Source organism: Lynx rufus, unplaced genomic scaffold, assembly GCF_022079265.1.
Source record: "Lynx rufus isolate CCGP_SWC_20201006 ecotype Redwood Valley unplaced genomic scaffold, mLynRuf1.p SCAF_26, whole genome shotgun sequence".
NCBI classification, from domain to species: Eukaryota; Metazoa; Chordata; class Mammalia; order Carnivora; family Felidae; genus Lynx; species Lynx rufus.
The window spans coordinates 8,998,823-9,016,808 of NW_025814841.1; the positions used below are offsets into that span (position 1 = coordinate 8,998,823).

Consider the following 17,986-nt stretch of genomic DNA (forward strand, 5'->3'; position numbering starts at 1 on the left):
AACTCAGTGTCCCGTCTTAAAAACAGCAAGTCAGTACAGCACAGTCAAGAAGATAATGACCAATAACCACTACCAAGCAATCCCCCAACACCTTTGTCAAAACATCAGGAAACCATCGCAGTTGGCAGTCGTCCAACGTCCCAAATCCTAGTTACTCCAAACCACTGCCAAGCTGGAAGCTTTTCTGAGGAAAGAGGTCTATTATTAGAGGAGCTGAAGATGTCCAGTTGAAAAGTACAACTATTTTCAGTTTATATTCGCCTAAATAAAACCTACCTGCTATCCCATGTCTAATTCTGACTCTTTCAAAGGGAGAGAAAATAAAAGCTTCCTCTAAAAAAGCAAGTTGGCTGCATTTTAGGGACTTACTCATGGCTCTTAAATTCTCTAAGCATCCCAGTTTCTACAAATATCAGAATATCCTTGGATTTGAAGGTATATCTATACAACGTGCACCCTTTTAGTCCTTCCACCTTGCTTCTATTAAGAATACATACCACTCTTTGGAAAGCACTGAAAAAACAACCACCACTGACAGTGTATCGACACAAACACGTGCAGTACGGGCATTATCTTCTCTGAGATACTTCTCAAAGTTCTGTAAGTCCCATACATCATGATATTTAAGGATGAGGTTGCTTGTTTAGCAACTTTATTGGTTCTTCAAACTCAAAAATCTCAAACTTTGTTTAGATTTTTCATTAGATCAGCAGGACAATAAATGTACTCTGGGATTTCTTCTTGAAGAAAGGGCAGGAAAAAAGAAACTTACAGGTAACTAAGTACCCAGAAACTCAGAGAAGGAAAAAATTCTTTAAGCCAGTAATTTTATCAAAATTATGATAATTACGAACAGCGATTTCTTTAAAGAGACTTACTGACCCAAGAGGAATTCTTTAAAGGGTTGAGCAGAACATGTGTTTACTGTAAACAGGGCATAGGATTCTGCAGGACCCATCCCCACCCCACCCCCCACAAAAGGGCCTCTCAGAATCTGGTATGTTGGGCTTTGTGCACCTGACCATGGCCTCTTGTTAAACCACTGCTCACACACATGCGCGTCAACTCAACAAATGTTTGGTGAGCACTTAGGAAAACGATTCGTGTACAGCATGCTTTCTCTCAGAAATCCCACATAGTTCTCAGTGTATCAGCTTGTACCTATATATTTAATATAAAGCATGATACTGCTTTATTCCCATCTTATACACAGGGAGGTCGAGTCAGGGACAGGTTAAATCACTTCAGTAAGGTCACAAGGTGAGTAAGTCACCACAATTTAAAAACCAAAACAAAATATAAAACTCTGCTCTGGTTTAGACCTAACACACCATTTGTATTTACCCTTCCATGTGTCCTGTCCATTCTGTCCCCTCCAATCCCATCTGTTACAAGCCATCCCACACATTCATGTCATCCATCACCAACCTTTGCATCAACTGCTCCTTGAGCACGCACTTGTCCTGAGCACTGCGTCAGGCACTGTGCCGAGTACAAATTCGATGGAGACATAGGCAGGTTCCTATCTAGAGGGCTTACACTTTTCCTATGAGCCAGGCAGTTTAAGATAATTTCCATAAAGTACAAATGATTTTGAGGACTCTTCCAGTAAAATCATGTTTTCCACAATCCTATTAAATAGGTTTAAAAATTTTAAGTATGAACAACTAGAAGCAAAACAAGAGTTAAAAACACAGGAACCTCTGCCACCCTCATTTCTCTCTCTGTACAGTCACGTTTCTCTAGATTTCAACTCACATTCTCAATTCTCTCTCAAGTGAGAGCACACAGTCATAGTAGGCAGAACTGATATCTAGAACTTTATACCATGGTTTAATAATTCAAGTTTAAGACACATAAATATGGGGAAGGCACATATATTATCCATCTGTAATATTTTTAAAAATAAGCCAGAAGTTGAGCCACCTAGGTTTTTTAATATCCTATAAGGAAAACAAAACACATTTCATTCAACTATGAATCTTTTGATGACTAAGCAGCTCATGAGTATGTGTCAACAACAGTAAGATCACAGCAAACACTAGAAACATGTAGAAGCTGTCACATAATATGGCAATCTCCACGTTAAATGACTTTGCACCTACCGTAGTGTCATTGCTGGTAACATAAACCAGGACATCAGAGGAGTTCCTGCCATTGATGTATCGGTAGCAGTTCCAAACACAGCTAATCAAGTAACCCTGTAAGTGAGTAGTAACTATTAGATCTTTCATTTCAACTTCAGACGATTTTAAATACCCCCCCCCAGTTACAAAACTTTTATTTACATAACTAGTACGTGCACATAGTAACTCTACTAAACCAAAAAGTCCCTAAAATTACAAGTGTTGGGTACTTTTCTGCCAAAGGGTGCTGCTATAGCTTATTCTATCACACCACCCCGGAAGGCAGTGGGGGGCCGGGGAAGGGGGGATAGGGAAGAGCAAGAGAATCTGTGAGAAAAGGTAGTTGGAAAGATCAACGGCCACAAACATTTACCGCCCCCAGTGTCACAGGTCAATTTATTAACCCATTTCTCATCACATTTTAATTCTCTGTCTTTGGGATCTTTATTTTACTTTTATTATACGTGATTAAACAAGTCACACACAAGTTAATTTTTTCAAAAACGTTCACAGCACATAAATTTGCTTCATGGTCAATAAAATTCACTAAAACATTTCCCATTTTCATAATGAAATATCCAAAGATAATTAGAATTAATGTCTCGAATAAAGATATGAATAAATAATGTCAGGAGGCAGGAATAAAGCGTGAGCTCGTGGGAGGTGTTCTAGGTAGACTATGAGCCGCTTGCATTCCGCTCCAATCACCTGGAACTGGATTAAAGGACTTCAAAATCCCTTTCTAGCTGTACAATTCTTTGATCAAAAAATGTAATGATGTGGAAAGACTGGAACCCTCATATGCTGCCGATGGGAATGTAAAATGTTCCAGCCGCTTTCCACAAGAGTCTGGTGGTCCCCAAAAGGTTAAAGAAGGTACCATATGATCCAGCACTTCCACTCGTAGGTATGTGCTTAAGAGAAATGAAAACATGTGTCTGCACAAAATCTTGTACACAAGTGTTCACAGCGGCATTATTTGTAATAGCCAGGAAGTGGAAACAACCCAAATATCCATCAACCATCGATGAGGTAGATGAAATGTGGTACACGCATACGATGGAACAGTGTTCAGCCATAGAAAGGAAAGGAATTCTGACATATGCTGCAACCCGAATGAACCTTGGAAAATATTATGCTGAGTCAAAAACGGTCAGTCACAGAGGACCACATGCTGTATGATTCTATTTACATGAAATGTCTAGAACAGGCAAATCTACAGAGACAGAAAGTAGGTTAGTAGTTGCCAGGGGGAGGGGTTCTGGGGGTGGTGAGTGATAAAAATGTTCTGAAGTTATGCTGCTTAACCACAGAGCTGTGTTCACACAACTCCATGAATATACTAAGATCCACTGAATTGTACCCTTTTAATAGGAGACTTTTATGACACATGAATTACACTGCAACAAAGTTGTTTGTTATAAAACAAAGTTGTTTGTATAAAACAAAGTTGTTTGTTATAAAAGAAGATATTTAAGGACAAAAGGGGTGCTTGTCAACATTTCTCGGAAGAGTGAGATAAAACACTCTGTCATATACTCAGAATGCTGTCTTAAGCTGCATTCATACTTAATGGTGATTACTTCTTATATTTAAGTATGCTGTGAGGATGTTAGGATGAAAATGTATAATGCTATTTTACAACATGTTCCTGGACAGCAATAATCTGAAACCAGATATCAACAATGAGAAAGAGAGGAAGGGCAGATTTCTTGAACAACGTACACAGTATGTTCAATTTACTCAAAGCTTCAGTTTACTCAGTAATGCCATTGTTTCTTTAGTGGGAAAAAAAAAAAGCCTTAGACTTTTTGGGAATTCCAATACAAATGAAGAAGAATGTTTGGACATATCAGTTACGTGTTATGTAAGAAGACTACTCATCCATTTTTTTTACCACTGAACTGTAGCTATTCTTTAAGACAACGTGAGGCCCCTGCAAAGACAAATCTGTAACAGAAAGGCTGAACAGCATTGGGGAAGTGCCCGGGGACTGGGAGTTCACAAGCTCAGGCGGCATTCTCGAGGGCCCCCTGCAACACCACATGCATTTACTTACTCAACACTCCAACAGGGGGAAAACCTCTGGCCTACTGTCACTAAAAACCCAATAACTGACTTCAGTGATCTTATTTCTTTCTTGACATTTCTGTAAGCTTATTCAACTTCAGGAGAATTAAATATCTAATATGTTTCCCAAATAACCTTGCATTGACAAATCATGTCCATCATGTATTTGCAGAGCTAGGTGGTAAGCATTGCTCCCTTTGTGGCCTTGGAACAGACTGAAACGGACTACGCGTCCTGGTTTGGGCTCCTAGGGAACCAGTGTGGTGATTAATCTTATTAAACAGTAACAGTGAAATCAGGTCGTGAGAGCCACTGATCAGGTAAACTGATATGTGAAGTCACAACATGTAGACTCATATTTATTTAGTCATTACTGAGTCTCTACGTGCAAGGCATCAGCTTAGTGCTAAGCGGAATATAAACATGAAGGCATAGTCTACGTTCCCAAGGAAATGCAGTCTAGTTAATAGATATGTATGTAATGAAATATTAGGAGAAGTACACATTTCCCACAGGGTGGAGGCAGATTTGTATTGTGCCTTTTATTAGATCATAATGATAACTAAGTGTTTTGCAATTTATAAAAGCACCCTCGGGCAGAAATTGTTCTTATTCACGACCAAATCCCAGTACCTAGAACACAGCCTGGCACATGGAATACCCTTAATAAATATTTACGGAGACAATGAATGAATGACACATCTTCCCATCCATTAGGGCACTTAAACCTCACAGTCACTGTACAGAATGTTTTCTTCACCATTATTGCTAGTTATTAAATGAGGAAACCATGGCTCTGGCCACTCGGTGAGAAGCAGCAGTGACAGAAGCTAAATCAGACTCAACAACTCCAAGCATTTCCAATACAAATGAAAATGCCTACTAATAAAAATGCCTTCAAGAGCACTCGGAGGTCCCAGCCTCCGAGCTCCTGGTAATGGCAGAAAGCAGCTTGGTCAGACTAACCTTCCTTCAGGCAAAAATGATAAAATCTGGAGTAAGACATGTGCATAACTTGAAAGCATGGAGGGTAGGTGGGGGGACCGAAAGCAGGCAGAAACTAAAGAGTCTACCTGTGAAAGACAAACTACCAGGAGGTAGAGGATTGATAGTTGATGACCTTTTGCCAGAGGGTGCTGCCAACTCTGCATGTGACAGGGGTGACCTGGGGTGGCAAAGGACAACGTTCGGGGCTAACTGCGCAGCCGGAAGGCTGGGGTGAGAGGAGCAGAACCACACGGAGGGGTAAAGCCTCCAAATCCATGTATAAAATTGGCCCAAACCTGAAGCACTGAACTACACGGGCAACATCAACATATTCAGAGTTTCGTGGGGAAAATGTAGACACAAATAATCCCCTACTCCTCTTCATCATATTACCTGCTTGAAGTGACTTTTCTCCCTAAATGAGGCTTCTTCAAGCTTACTGATGCTTATTTAAAAAAAATTTTTTTAAGTTTATTTATTTATTTTGAGAGCAAGAGTAGACAAGTGGGAAAGGGGCAGAGAGAAGGAGTGACAGAATCCCAAGCAGGCTCCACACCGTCAACACAGACCCCGAAGCGGGGCTCAAACTCCTCAACTGTGAGATCACGACCTGAGCGGAGACCCAGAATTGGACGCTCAGATGTTTAGCCGACTGTGCCACCCAAATGCCCCAAGGCTTGCTTTTTTAAGAACTGGGTAAGTTTACACCAAAATAAACACAATGAAAGACGTTAAGGATTAAAAGTTCAAAGTCTAGTAACAATTTAGAAATTTTTACTTATTGGTAGCACACAAGCACAAATTATAGTGATGTTTTTATCATCAGGTTCACAAAAATGAAAAAGGAGAGCTGGTACTCAACTGCTGAGGTGGGGGAAACAGTGCTGACAGGGTTCAGTCACCCAGTTTGGGGGGAGATCAATTTGACAACCTATCAAAAGCCCTCCAACTATATATACCCTCTAAGTTTAAGAAATGTATCTTGAGGAAATAAATATACTGAAGATGAAGTAAAAATATTCATTGCAGGAGCGCCTGGGTGGCTCAGTCGATTAAGCATCCAGCTTCAGCTCAGGTCATGATCTCATGGTTTGTGAGTTCAAGCCCTGCATCAGGCCGTCTGCTGTCAGCACAGAGCCAGCTTCAGGTCCTCTGTCTCCCTCTCTCTGCCCCTCCTCCACTTGCTCTCTCTCTCTCTCTTGAAAATAACCATTTAAAAAATATATATTCACTGCAGCACTATTAACAAGTGAAAAAGTAGAAACTGTCTTGATGTCCAACAAAAAGTAATTTATTAAATAATGATAAATTCATACACCAGATGGTTAGAGAACACTGTTCAAAATATATTACATTTTAAAAACAAATTACAAAAGAAAGTGCACACAGACATTGTAATGGCTGTTGCAGTATATGAGACATACAACCTAATGTATAACATTAATGTATTCCCACCCAAATGGATTTTGGAATAACCCTTGGTTGGCCTGTGGAAGTGCGGTTACTGTTACTCTCCTATAAATAAGAGAAAGAACAGAATTGTTAGGAAATAAGAAAACAGTTCAGAAATCTAAAGCAAGAAAAAAAACTGACACAAGTTTGCTTACTTCTTCAACATTCATGAATACATTTAATAATATTTAAGCCGTTAAGTAAAATATTCACACTTACCTTAAAAGTCAAGATAATGCTGATAAACAGAAGAATAATAAGGACCAAGCAGGTAGGATTCACGGACATGATATCATCTCTGTAGGGAAAATTAGGAGGCTGCAAATAAAAAGTGCCTCATTAGCGAATCTCATTAATCATTCAGGATTATACTCTTTAGGCATTCACCACCAGCTATGCTTATTAAAAAGCAATTAGTTAAAGCAGACAGTTATTATGTAAGACCCCTACAAACTTTCTAGCCTACCTCTACTAATTAAAGAGTAACAAACGGTTTGTGGGGAGAGGTCAGTGTACTCATAATTCAGGCAATAACTCGTGAAAAGAAAAATCAGAGGAAGGTTCATTAAATGAGACCTGAAAATGTAACACTGCCTACTGTGATCCAAAAAGTTAGAAGTCAGTAGTCTATATATACCTCTGACATTGAGATTTTATGCAAATTCTGGACCACTCTAAAGGGCTTGCACAGGGCAAGGAGGAAAAACTATTAAAATCCTGTTTTATTTATACAGAATATTTTTTGCTAATGCTGCTTCTCTTCAAAGAGCAAATCTTTTACACTAGTAGGTATTCACAGCGTTAAAAACCAAAGACCAAGCCCTACCATCTGACCATACGGATGAAGTATCAGGTCAAAGAAGTCCCTTCAGGAGGACCCAAACCTGCCCCTATGATTGGGGGTGACGGGGCCCCACCATGAAGCCCCTGCTCCGCCTGGGGGAAGCCCTCCTCTAACCGGCCTGGGTCAGTGTGTATGGAAGGCAGCTTGGGAAACCACGTCCCCTTTCCTCTCTTCTTCATCACCTAAGACCATAACTGTTTGGATTCCACATGAGCAGTATTGTGAGACATAACAAAGAGGTTCCAAATGTTAAGAAAGAATACAAAGAAAACCCATGACTCATGTGCCCGACTCCTCCTGCCCCCAGGAAACATCACCAACTGGTTTTCAGTCTCCTTTCGCTTTGGGCAAAATACCCAAGAAATAAAACCTGAATCATTCTTTGTGATCAGCTCATGAAACTGGTCCCTACCCTTGGAGACTGGAAGGGTTTTTGTAGTACTAATCTTAAAGGTAAGAATAAAACAACTTGGTGCTGGTTCACAAGACCAACATGAAATCATATTGTTTCTGTGTCTAATAAAAAAAAAAAGGATTAAAGTGGAAGTTTGTGACTCCTTCCACAAACATCTCTACACTCTTTCCTCCAGAAAAGCGAGCGTGGTTTCTACGTCCAGTTAAGGCCTATAGAACACAGGCACAACTTGTTTTAGCTGCACTTTACAAGACTCCACATGAACAGAACAGGCATTAGAATTAAGTGGGTGCCTTCCGCCAGCTTTCTCAGATAACGGTCCCCGCAGACTCCTGTATCTCAGCTTGTCAGCGGGGCCTTGCTGTCACTGGAGCTTTAACATCATCCTTAAGCATCGTGATAATCCATAAGCCTCACCACTTCAACTCAGACTGATCTTGAAGTAGAACAGACTGAAGACACTTGTATTATTTGGTTTGTAATTACAAATAAAAGTAGACGGTGATTTTTTTTTTTTTTTGGCTGATACTATTACTGTCAGCAATATCCCCGATATTATCATTTTACCACTGGCAGCTCTAAGGCTAAGTGACTGAACAATGTGGGGTATAACAAGGTCAAGGTAGTATTCTGAGTGTTCTAAACGCCTGCCTGCACCTTACACATTTCTGCAATATATGGGACGGAGCACACAGGACACTCTTCAAGCAGTCACAGGGCTGCCATAGGGCTTGTCTTATAGTGTCTCCTAACTCAGCACCACCCCCTTTACCAGCCCCTCAAGGTGACAGGCTATGCTGAAATCGTGCTTCCTGCACACTTCCAAGGTTGACTTTAGGAACCCAGCACTAGGTCCTCATTACAGAGTAAAAACACAAGTCCTTAAAGAAAAAGGTAATTCTACAACCTGCTCGTTATATAGAAACCCTCTCATGCAGAAATACTCAAGCTGTACCACAAGAGATAACATACAATTAGGAAATAAACATGGAAAATAAACAAAATTTTTCTTGACACTACAGGCTACCAAAACATGGACCTGCTGGGTTTTTTTTAAATTTTTTTTAAATGTTTTTATTTATTTTTGAGAAAAAGAGAGAGAGAGAGAGAGAGAGAGAGAGGGAGGGGCAGAGAGAGAGAGACACACACAGAATCTAAAGCAGGCTCCAGGCTCTGAGCTGTCAGCACAGAGCCCGATGCAGGGCTCAAACTTATGAACTGCAAGATCATGGCCTGAGCCAAAGTCAGACACATAACCAACTGAGCCACCTAGGAGCCCCTGGACCTGTTATCTAAACCAAGGATAAGTTATTACTAAAAAGAATGACAACCATAACAGTGACAACCTAATGCTTTTAAGGAGCAAAACGCTGGAGGCTTTTCACGCGAGGTTTGCTAAGTATTAGTTACGTGATCTGGGCATAACTGCCTTAAGATCGGAAACTTCTGAGGCCACAATTCCTTCCCTCCCTTCCTCCCCCTGCTCCATCTCTCTCTTTTCCACTGAACTTCCTCTTGGCCTCCCCTGTCATCTGAAATCCTCAGCTTTGTATCTCCCATCCCAGAAAAACCCTGCTCCTTCCCCAGAGCTCACAGACAATGCAAACTTCCAAAGAGTGAACATTCTCCCCCTTTAAAACATTCTAAGATTTTGAAGAAATTAAATTTTAAGGCACGTTCACAACTTTAAAAATGAAGGCTAAAAATGTAAAGGCACAGAATTATTCTAATCTCACACCTTCCACAAGCTTCTGAACACCCTGCGACCCACCGCATTTGCTCAGATGATTACAAAGGACATTTAACAGAAAACCAGTCCCAAAAAGATACCTGAGGAAGATAGGGGTTCTATGGTCAAATCAGTTTGGGAACCAGAATATAGTATAGTTCCACTTTTCCCATACAACAGCAGAGGCAAAATGCTATCCTTCGCTAATAACTGAGCAAACTACATCTTACAAAAATAATAATCAGTAACTAGCTTATTGATTTATGTAGGTGCATCTCATAGAGTCAATACAGCCCCTACTTATCTACTCCAGAGGTAATGTTGTCCTGACAAGCATTCTAAGAAACCAAAAATCTCATCTTTAAGACAACACTCAAAAATTTCTAATCAGTAACTCAGAAGCCAGTGAAAGACACACAAAATCACAAGTGTGTGTATGCTGATGTCTTGATCCCTGACTTGCGGGTTTCCCTCATGAAGGAACCGTGGTGGGGACGGCCACATACCAGCTGTCGTATGTATTCCTGAATGGAGTTCGGATACACAAGCACAGTGACGGCAACCAAGGTGTTGAGGGCGAAATCAAAGATCTGGTAACAGAAGAACGGGATGATCCAGGCAGCACGTTGCTAAATAGGACAGAAAATACAACGTCAATGTGTTCCACGTGAGAAAATATGGTTTCTTCCCAATTCAGACAAAACCTTTCTTGATCTGAAGGGAAATGGAGGACAAGAAATTCAATAAACCATGTCATGACAACTGACAAGCCAGACAGCAGTGGTCAAAAACAAGCCTCTGGACATTTCTGAGACTACAGAATTGGTTTTCCATCCACATCATATTAATGTGAGATTTAAACTTCCAAAGATTCTTACAGGAAACTGAGACTCATCACTTCTTCCTTCTTACAAGTAGCTGCACAGGTTACAAGTGTAAGGGATCAAGGAAACAGCCCAGCCCCTTATTTCAAGGCTGCTTACCTTGTATGCTCCATAAGTAGCCATTGCACAAATCAGGATCATGAGAAGAGAAATTGCAATCGCAATGCACATGTCTGCCAAAAGAAAAAGAGAAAATCAGTACTAGATCCACTGTTTTAACATTTTTTTTAATATTATTTATTTTGAGAGAGAAGGTGTAAGCAGGGAAGAGCCAGAGAGAGGAGAGAGAGAATCCCAAGCAGGCTCCACACTGTCAGCACAGAGCCCAAGGTAGGACTTGAACTCATAAGCTGTGAGATCATACCCTGAGCCGAAATCAAGACTCAGACGCTTAACTGACTGAGCCACCCAGGCACCCCGTATTTTAACATTTTTTTCATCTCTCGTCAAAGGCATTTTGTTTATAAACCAATTATAAGTGAGAACTTTATACGAAGTAAACCACTTGGAGCTCTTTAGGCATTTGAGAAGATGATAGTTAATGGACATAATGTGTCCAAAGAAGTTCTCCCTGAATCATAAAAATGTCTACAGATAACATACTGACTTACGCGTAAGTTTATTTTGAAAATGGGAAAGCGATCTTCGTTACAGATATTTTTTTAAAAAAAAGTTTGGTCATCTGGTCCACTGAATTAGATATACAATAAATTAGGCATTTTTTGAAGCATGAGTGCCTAACATGTATTTTATAAACTCATGTGTGTCTTATGCCCCCATTAAAACCCTCCACTGGCTTCTCATTTAAAATGAAATCTCAGTTTATCATAGCCTTTATGTCTGTAATTTCTTCTAGAGCATGCCTAATCTCTCTCTAATCTCCTCACACTTTCTCACGTACTACAATCCAGCCACGCCACTCGGTTCACTAAGTACAGAGAGAACACCCCACTGTAGGGCCTTGGCACCTGTAGATCCCACTGACTGGGGCACCTTCACTCCCAGTACCATAGGACTAGCTCTGCCTTTGTATCATTCGCACCTCAGCTCAAACATCAACACCTCCAACAGCTCTTCCCTGAGTATTCATCCTACTTCCGGTTCCTCCCACATCAATGTCGTGTTTTCTTTACAGCACGTATCACTATGATCTTGTTTATACCTGTTGTGTATTATCAGTCTCTCTTTGCTAGAGGACTCCTCCTGAGGGCAAGAACTTTCTGCATCTTCTTTACTACTGCAACCCCAACATATAGAAGGAGACAGATGCCCACCACAGGAGCCACTAGCCACATGTGGGCCCCGAGCACCTGTGACGTGCTCAGTCTGAAGTGAGATGTGCTGTAAGATTAAACTATACTCCAGAATTCAAGGACCTACCACAAAAAAAAAAAAAAAAAGTAAAATATCTTGGGGTGTCTGGGTGCCTTAGTCAGTTGAGCGTCTGATTCTTAATTATGACTCAGATCACAATCTCACGATTCAAGAGATCAAGCCCCAGGTCAGACTCTGCACTGACAGTGTAGAGCCTGCTTGGGATTCTCTCTCCCTCTCCTCTCTCAAACCCTCCCCTGTTCGTACTCTCTCTCTCTCTCTCAAAATAAATAAACTTGAAAAAAAAAAAACAAGAATATAAAATATCTTAATCATTTTTATACTGATTACATGCTAAAATATTCTGGATATACTGAGTTAAATAAGACAAACCAGTCGGATGAGCATCCAACTTTGGCTCAGGTCATGATCTCATGGCTCGTGAGTTCGAGCCCCACATCGGGCTCTGTGCTGACAGCTCAGAGCCTGGACCCTGCTTCGGATTCTGTGTCTCCCTCTCTCTGCCCCTCCCCCACCTGCAATCTGTCTCCCTCTCTTTCTCTTTCTTGTAATATTAAAAAATTACAAAAATAAAAATTAAAAAAATAAACAAAAAGTAGTACAGTTAACTTCATCTGGGTCTACCTGTTTAAGTGTGGCTTCCAGAAAATTTTAACTTACATATGTGCTTGTACTCTCTTTCTATTGAACAGTGCTGATCTAGAACACTGCCTATATCACAGCAGGGACTAAATGAACATTTATTCAAGAGGTCATGTTATTATGTCTTTAGATTCAGATTAATTTTTTTTAATGCTTATTTATTTTTGAGAGAGAGAGAGAGAGAGAGAGAGAGAGACAGAAGATGAGCAGGGGAGGGGCAGAGAGACAGGAAGACACAGAATCTGAAACAGGCTCCAGGCTCTGAGCTGTCAGCACAGAGCCTGATGCAGGGTTCGAACCCACGAACTGTCAGATCATGACCTGAGTCAAAGTTGACGCTTAACCGAGTCACTGAGGAGTCCCACACCCCTAGAGATTCAGATTAGTACATATGACTGGGTTTCTTTTTTTTTTTTTTTAATGTTTATTTTTGAGAGAGACAGAGACAGAATGAGAGTGGGTTAGGGGCAGAGAGAGGGAGACACAGAATCCGAAGTGGGCTCCAGGCTCCGAGCTGTCAGCACAGAGCCCGACGCGGGGTTCGAACTCAAGAGCTGTGAGATCATGACCTGAGCCGAAGTCGGATGCTCAACCGACTGAGCCACCCAGGCGCCCCCCCATATGACTGGGTTTCTAAAGCAGTTCTACTGTGGGATTCTCACTAGCTAAGACAGTGCAAAAACCCATGCAGTAAAACATCTGTATGGTGCTGGCAGTTTCTGAGGCATTTCACGCATACCTCATTTAGTCCTCTTAATTCTGAGACGACATTGTTCCCACCAAGCAGACTGCAAAACGAGGCTTAGAAGTTATGAAACTCGCTGAGACAGTATTTGCACCAAAAGGCTGAACTGTGACTAGTCCTGCTCTTGGATTTCAAATCTCTGGTTCTGCTAAGACTGCTGCTTCCTCTTCAGCTTTCAATACTGACCAATGAACCAATGTGGCCGATTGCTTCCTACAGGTGATCCTCCAAAGGAAAACATCCCACTTCTAGAACCATCCTCTCCGCATCCTCAGCTTCAGAGAGGAGAGGACATTTTAGGCAGGAGGTTTACAAACAGAAGAATTGGATAAAAGTACATTCTAGGACAGCAACGCAGGTATATCAACAAAGACCATCTGCCATATTTAAAATTTTAAAAATGAAGGTTCCTGAGATTAATCTATATGGATTTAGTGGAATAAATTCAACATTTCATTCTCAAAAAAGAAAAAAGATACGGTTATGAAAGCCTCAGAGGATGACCAGTACTAGCCAGTACTTAAAAAATTCTTTAAAGTATACATACAGATTTTGTAGTTTATAATTTTAATGTTAAATTGGCTTACCTTTTCCCTCTTATGAGGGAAGAGATACCTACAAGGAAAGTTCATGTATGCCCTACGGTATTCTTGTAGGATCGTGAGGGGAATAAATTTGAATGCATTTTATATGCAAAACAAAAGCTGAGAGACTTAACTCCTTAACAGCAAAGGGAAAGTCTCTCACACACACACATATGTAAGCCCACGTGGATGCATTCTAGCATGCCATTTGCATATGAGGCAATGAGGGTTATCAGGCTCTCCGTTCCTACATAAAGCTATGACCACCGTGGAACGTCCATTGTCTGCTTTTACGGTCCCCACTTATATGTGTGCCTTCTTTCCGCAGTGAAGTAGGCGCTGTGTTATTATGTTAATCCTCAGGACAACCCTAAAAGGTTAGTACTATTAATAATTGCATTTTAGAAAAAGATGACTAGAAGAAGGCAAGTCACTTGCCCAAGGCTGCCCAGCTAGTAAGCGGTGGATGGGATATTCTCCCCAAGAAGGATGAGTCTATACTCTTCACCGGGATGTTACCCAGCTGGGGAGGAAAACCATGCAGCCTCCCTAAAAGGAATTGGACGTCGGTATGTACTTGCTATGTGCAAAACCTATGAGAATTTATAGCAATCTCTGAAACCGGAACTCAGGCAGAAGTTTATTATTTTCTTCTTTGTCTACTGAGATGGTTTCCAAATTCTGTACAAGCATATTTTATAATGAGAAAAAAAATTAATGGAAGCCAGCCCATTTATAGGGTATTCTTTACTTCACAGATCTTAAAAGAGACTCTAGGTATACAAACTCAAGGTTGTATTCAAACATTTAAAATATTAATATAACCTAAAAAACACTAATATAGCCTGCATATCCTATTCTGAAGTAAAAAGAAACTCCAGAACTAAATCTCATATAATTATAAAAAATGTTTAAATTTACCTCCTTCTCCAAGAAGAGAAATTAGGGGCACAGGGGCGCCTGGTGGCTCAGTCGGTTAAGTGTCCAACTCTTTATTTCAGTTCAGGTCATGATCTCACGGTTCGTGGGATCGAGACCTGTGTAGGGCTCTGCACTGCCTGCTTGGGATTGTCTCTCCCTCTCTCTCTCTCTCTCTCTCTCTCAAAATAAATAAATAAAACCTTGTTAAAAAGATAGAGAAATTTAAAAAGCACAAAAGTAAGAGAAAAGTCATAGAATATCTGTTTACCATTCATAGTGAGACACTACTTACCATAAAAAAAAAAAAAGTTAATTTGAGATGAGGAAATTTTCAAAATTCTGTTCGTACAAATGATTATACCAACCACACCGACCGGACTGAATATATGACAAGCATGTGAAATAGCTTAGGTAGAATCAAAGTGCAAATCCAATAAAAACACGGAGCAGAGAAGACACAGCAGGCTAATACGCCTTCTATCTCCTAGCAATCTGGAGCACATGCTGGCTCCTCTGACAGTGTGTAGTGAGTGCACCCTGGTGGACGTGAGTAACTCTGAGGGATTAAAATTCATTCCTTTTAATGACATCAGACATAAAAGAGGAAACAGTTCCAACAACAACGTACAGATTTTCAAAATCAGTAACAGTACTGGTCGGTGACAGGGACAGATGCCCTTTACTTATTATTTTTTTAAAATATTTATTTTTGAAAGACAGAGAGAGAGAGAGAGAGAGAGCGTGAGCAAGTGAGGGGCAGAGAGGGAGACACAGAGTCCAAAACAGGCTCCAGGCTCTGAGCTGCTAGCACAGAGCCCGACACGGGGCTCGAACTCACGAACCGCGAGATCAAGACCTGCACCCAAGTGGGATGCTCAATCAACTGAGCCACTGAGGTGCCCCACCCTTTACTTATTCTTGACACATTATTTCCTAGTAGCAACCCAGTCAGACACACTGTCCTCACACTGTTCCCTAAAATAACGTCGTGCCTCAATAATGCAGCTCTAATTTGAAAAGGATCCTAAGAAAAGCTATACCACAGGCCACAAATGGCATAATTAGATAATGTTTTCTGATAGTCAATCACGGAAATAAAAAAGGCACATAACGGAGTTCTGTGAAATGCGTCTCTGTTTTTTTCTAATTTTCTATTATTGGTGAGACTAATATTTTTCTTAATCACCCAAACCTCTTGCTTTTTTCCTATTTGAGTTGGTTTCAATCTATTGTAACTGAAAGTGTTCTGCCTGACACAATTTGCAATATATTAAGAATATTACCGGGGCGCCTGGGTGGCGCAGTCGGTTAAGCGTCCGACTTCAGCCAGGTCACGATCTCGCGGTCCGTGAGTTCGAGCCCCGCGTCGGGCTCTGGGCTGATGGCTCAGAGCCTGGAGCCTGTTTCCGATTCTGTGTCTCCCTCTCTCTCTGCCCCTCCCCCGTTCATGCTCTGTCTCTCTCTGTCCCAAAAATAAATAAAACGTTGAAAAAAAAAAATAAATTAAAAAAAAAAAATAAAAAAAAGAATATTACCTTTTTGTCTATCATAAATGTTGCAAACAACTTCCCCAATTTATTTCTCTTTCAATATTATTATGCTAGCCTATGATACAAAAAAGGTGTATGTAGGTGTGCGCGTATATGTGTGTTTTCATATAATGATTCAAATCATTTCTTTCATTTTTTTTAGTGGCCTTGATTTCATGAAATGTCTTTGTTTAAATATTCAATTTCTATGGGGCGCCTGGGTGGCTCGTCAGTTAAGCATCCGACTTCCGCTCAGGTCATGATCTCATGGTTGGTGGGTTCGAGCCCGGCATCAGGCCCTGTGCTGACAGCTTGGAGCCTGGAGCCTGGAGCCTGCTTCGGACTCTGTCTCCCTCTCTCTGCCCCCTGCCCTGCTCGTGCTCTGTGTCTCTCTCAAAAATAAACAAACATTAAAAAAATACATTTTTAAATAAATATTCTAATTCCACTTTCCCTTATATTTCTTGGGTTTCTTTCCTTCCCATAAAACTTGGAGCTAGCTAGATAACTACTTCATTCATGTACCCATCTTACTTCTTTAGTCATAAGTCACTGCCATGTCTCAAGTTTCTGTCATTTTGGCCACATTCCTGGCACCGCAATTTATGAAAACAAACACTCTGTGGAGTATATTCTCACCCTTTAGGTTTAGAGGAGAACTATTTTCAGATGGATTCACAGCAACAATATGACCTACTGAAAGCAAAATATAAAGCCCTAACCACCCAGGTTCAAGTCCCTACTATGGGGTCCCATGGTCTGAGGTTGAAAGTTTGGGGAAGAAGAAACAATAAGGCACTAGTTTTATTTCATTAAAACAGAAGGAAGGTTCTAACACACTTTTTGTATAAGTGTGTGACAACTGTTTGCAACTTTTTATTGAAGTACATTCAGACAGAAGAGTTTTTTGGCAACATGCTAATTTACAGCTTTATTCTTAAACTCAAAATTTATTTCATAAACACTGAATAGGTGTGTAATATGGGATAAACACTATGAGGACACCATCAGGACATAACCTCTATTCTGATGTTGAGCATCAGAACTGGGAAGGGAAGGAAGAATCCAAGAGGAGTTTGTTGATGAAGAGCTAAGGGAGGTCAGAGGGGCAGGATTACTTTTAGACAAGGGGAAAAAAGAATTTTTTGGAGGAAATGGTTATTTGGGCTGGGTTGTTTTCATATATATGTATATATATGTGTGGATATATATATATATATATATATATATATATATTTTTTTTTTTTTTTTTTTTTTTTTTTTAACTGAGCTATAATTCACAGAGCACTAGGGTGGCTCAGTCGGTTAAGCTTCTAACTCTTGATTTTCAGCTCAGGTCATGATCTCACAGTTTGTTAGTTCGAGCCCCGCGTTGGGCTCTGTGCTGACAGTGCGAAGCCTGCTTGGGATTCCCTCTCCCCCTCCCCTGTGCTCATGAGCTCTCCTCTCTCAAAGTAAATAAATACACTCTAAGATAATAATAATAAAATGAGCCATAAAAAAGTTAGGAAGGACTAATTAATTCAGTAAACTTACTTAAAGTGTCAAGTTCACAGAATCTAAGATAAGGAAATTAGTTCCTGCCAGCTACATGCTTATATTGAGATGTATACTGATATAGTTAAGTCTCTATATCAAAACAGAAAAAGCAATAAACAGCATTTACATTTTTTGTGTGATTAGTGATTATGTTCACTGGAGAACCAAGATGTCATGACTAGAC

General features: G+C 40.5%; 1 protein-coding gene across 1 annotated transcript in view; it reads right to left on the reverse strand.

Moving 5' to 3' along the window:
* Positions 1–17,986, reverse strand: part of LAPTM4B (lysosomal protein transmembrane 4 beta) — a 94,885-nt gene that overhangs the window by 19,605 nt on the left and 57,294 nt on the right. The window contains exons 5-8 of the mRNA XM_047088842.1: positions 10,607–10,680; positions 10,130–10,252; positions 6,855–6,953; positions 2,106–2,201 (exon numbers count right to left, since the gene is read on the reverse strand). Of these exons, the coding sequence (XP_046944798.1) occupies positions 2,106–2,201; positions 6,855–6,953; positions 10,130–10,252; positions 10,607–10,680 (392 nt within the window). The remainder of the gene's footprint in view (positions 1–2,105; positions 2,202–6,854; positions 6,954–10,129; positions 10,253–10,606; positions 10,681–17,986) is intronic.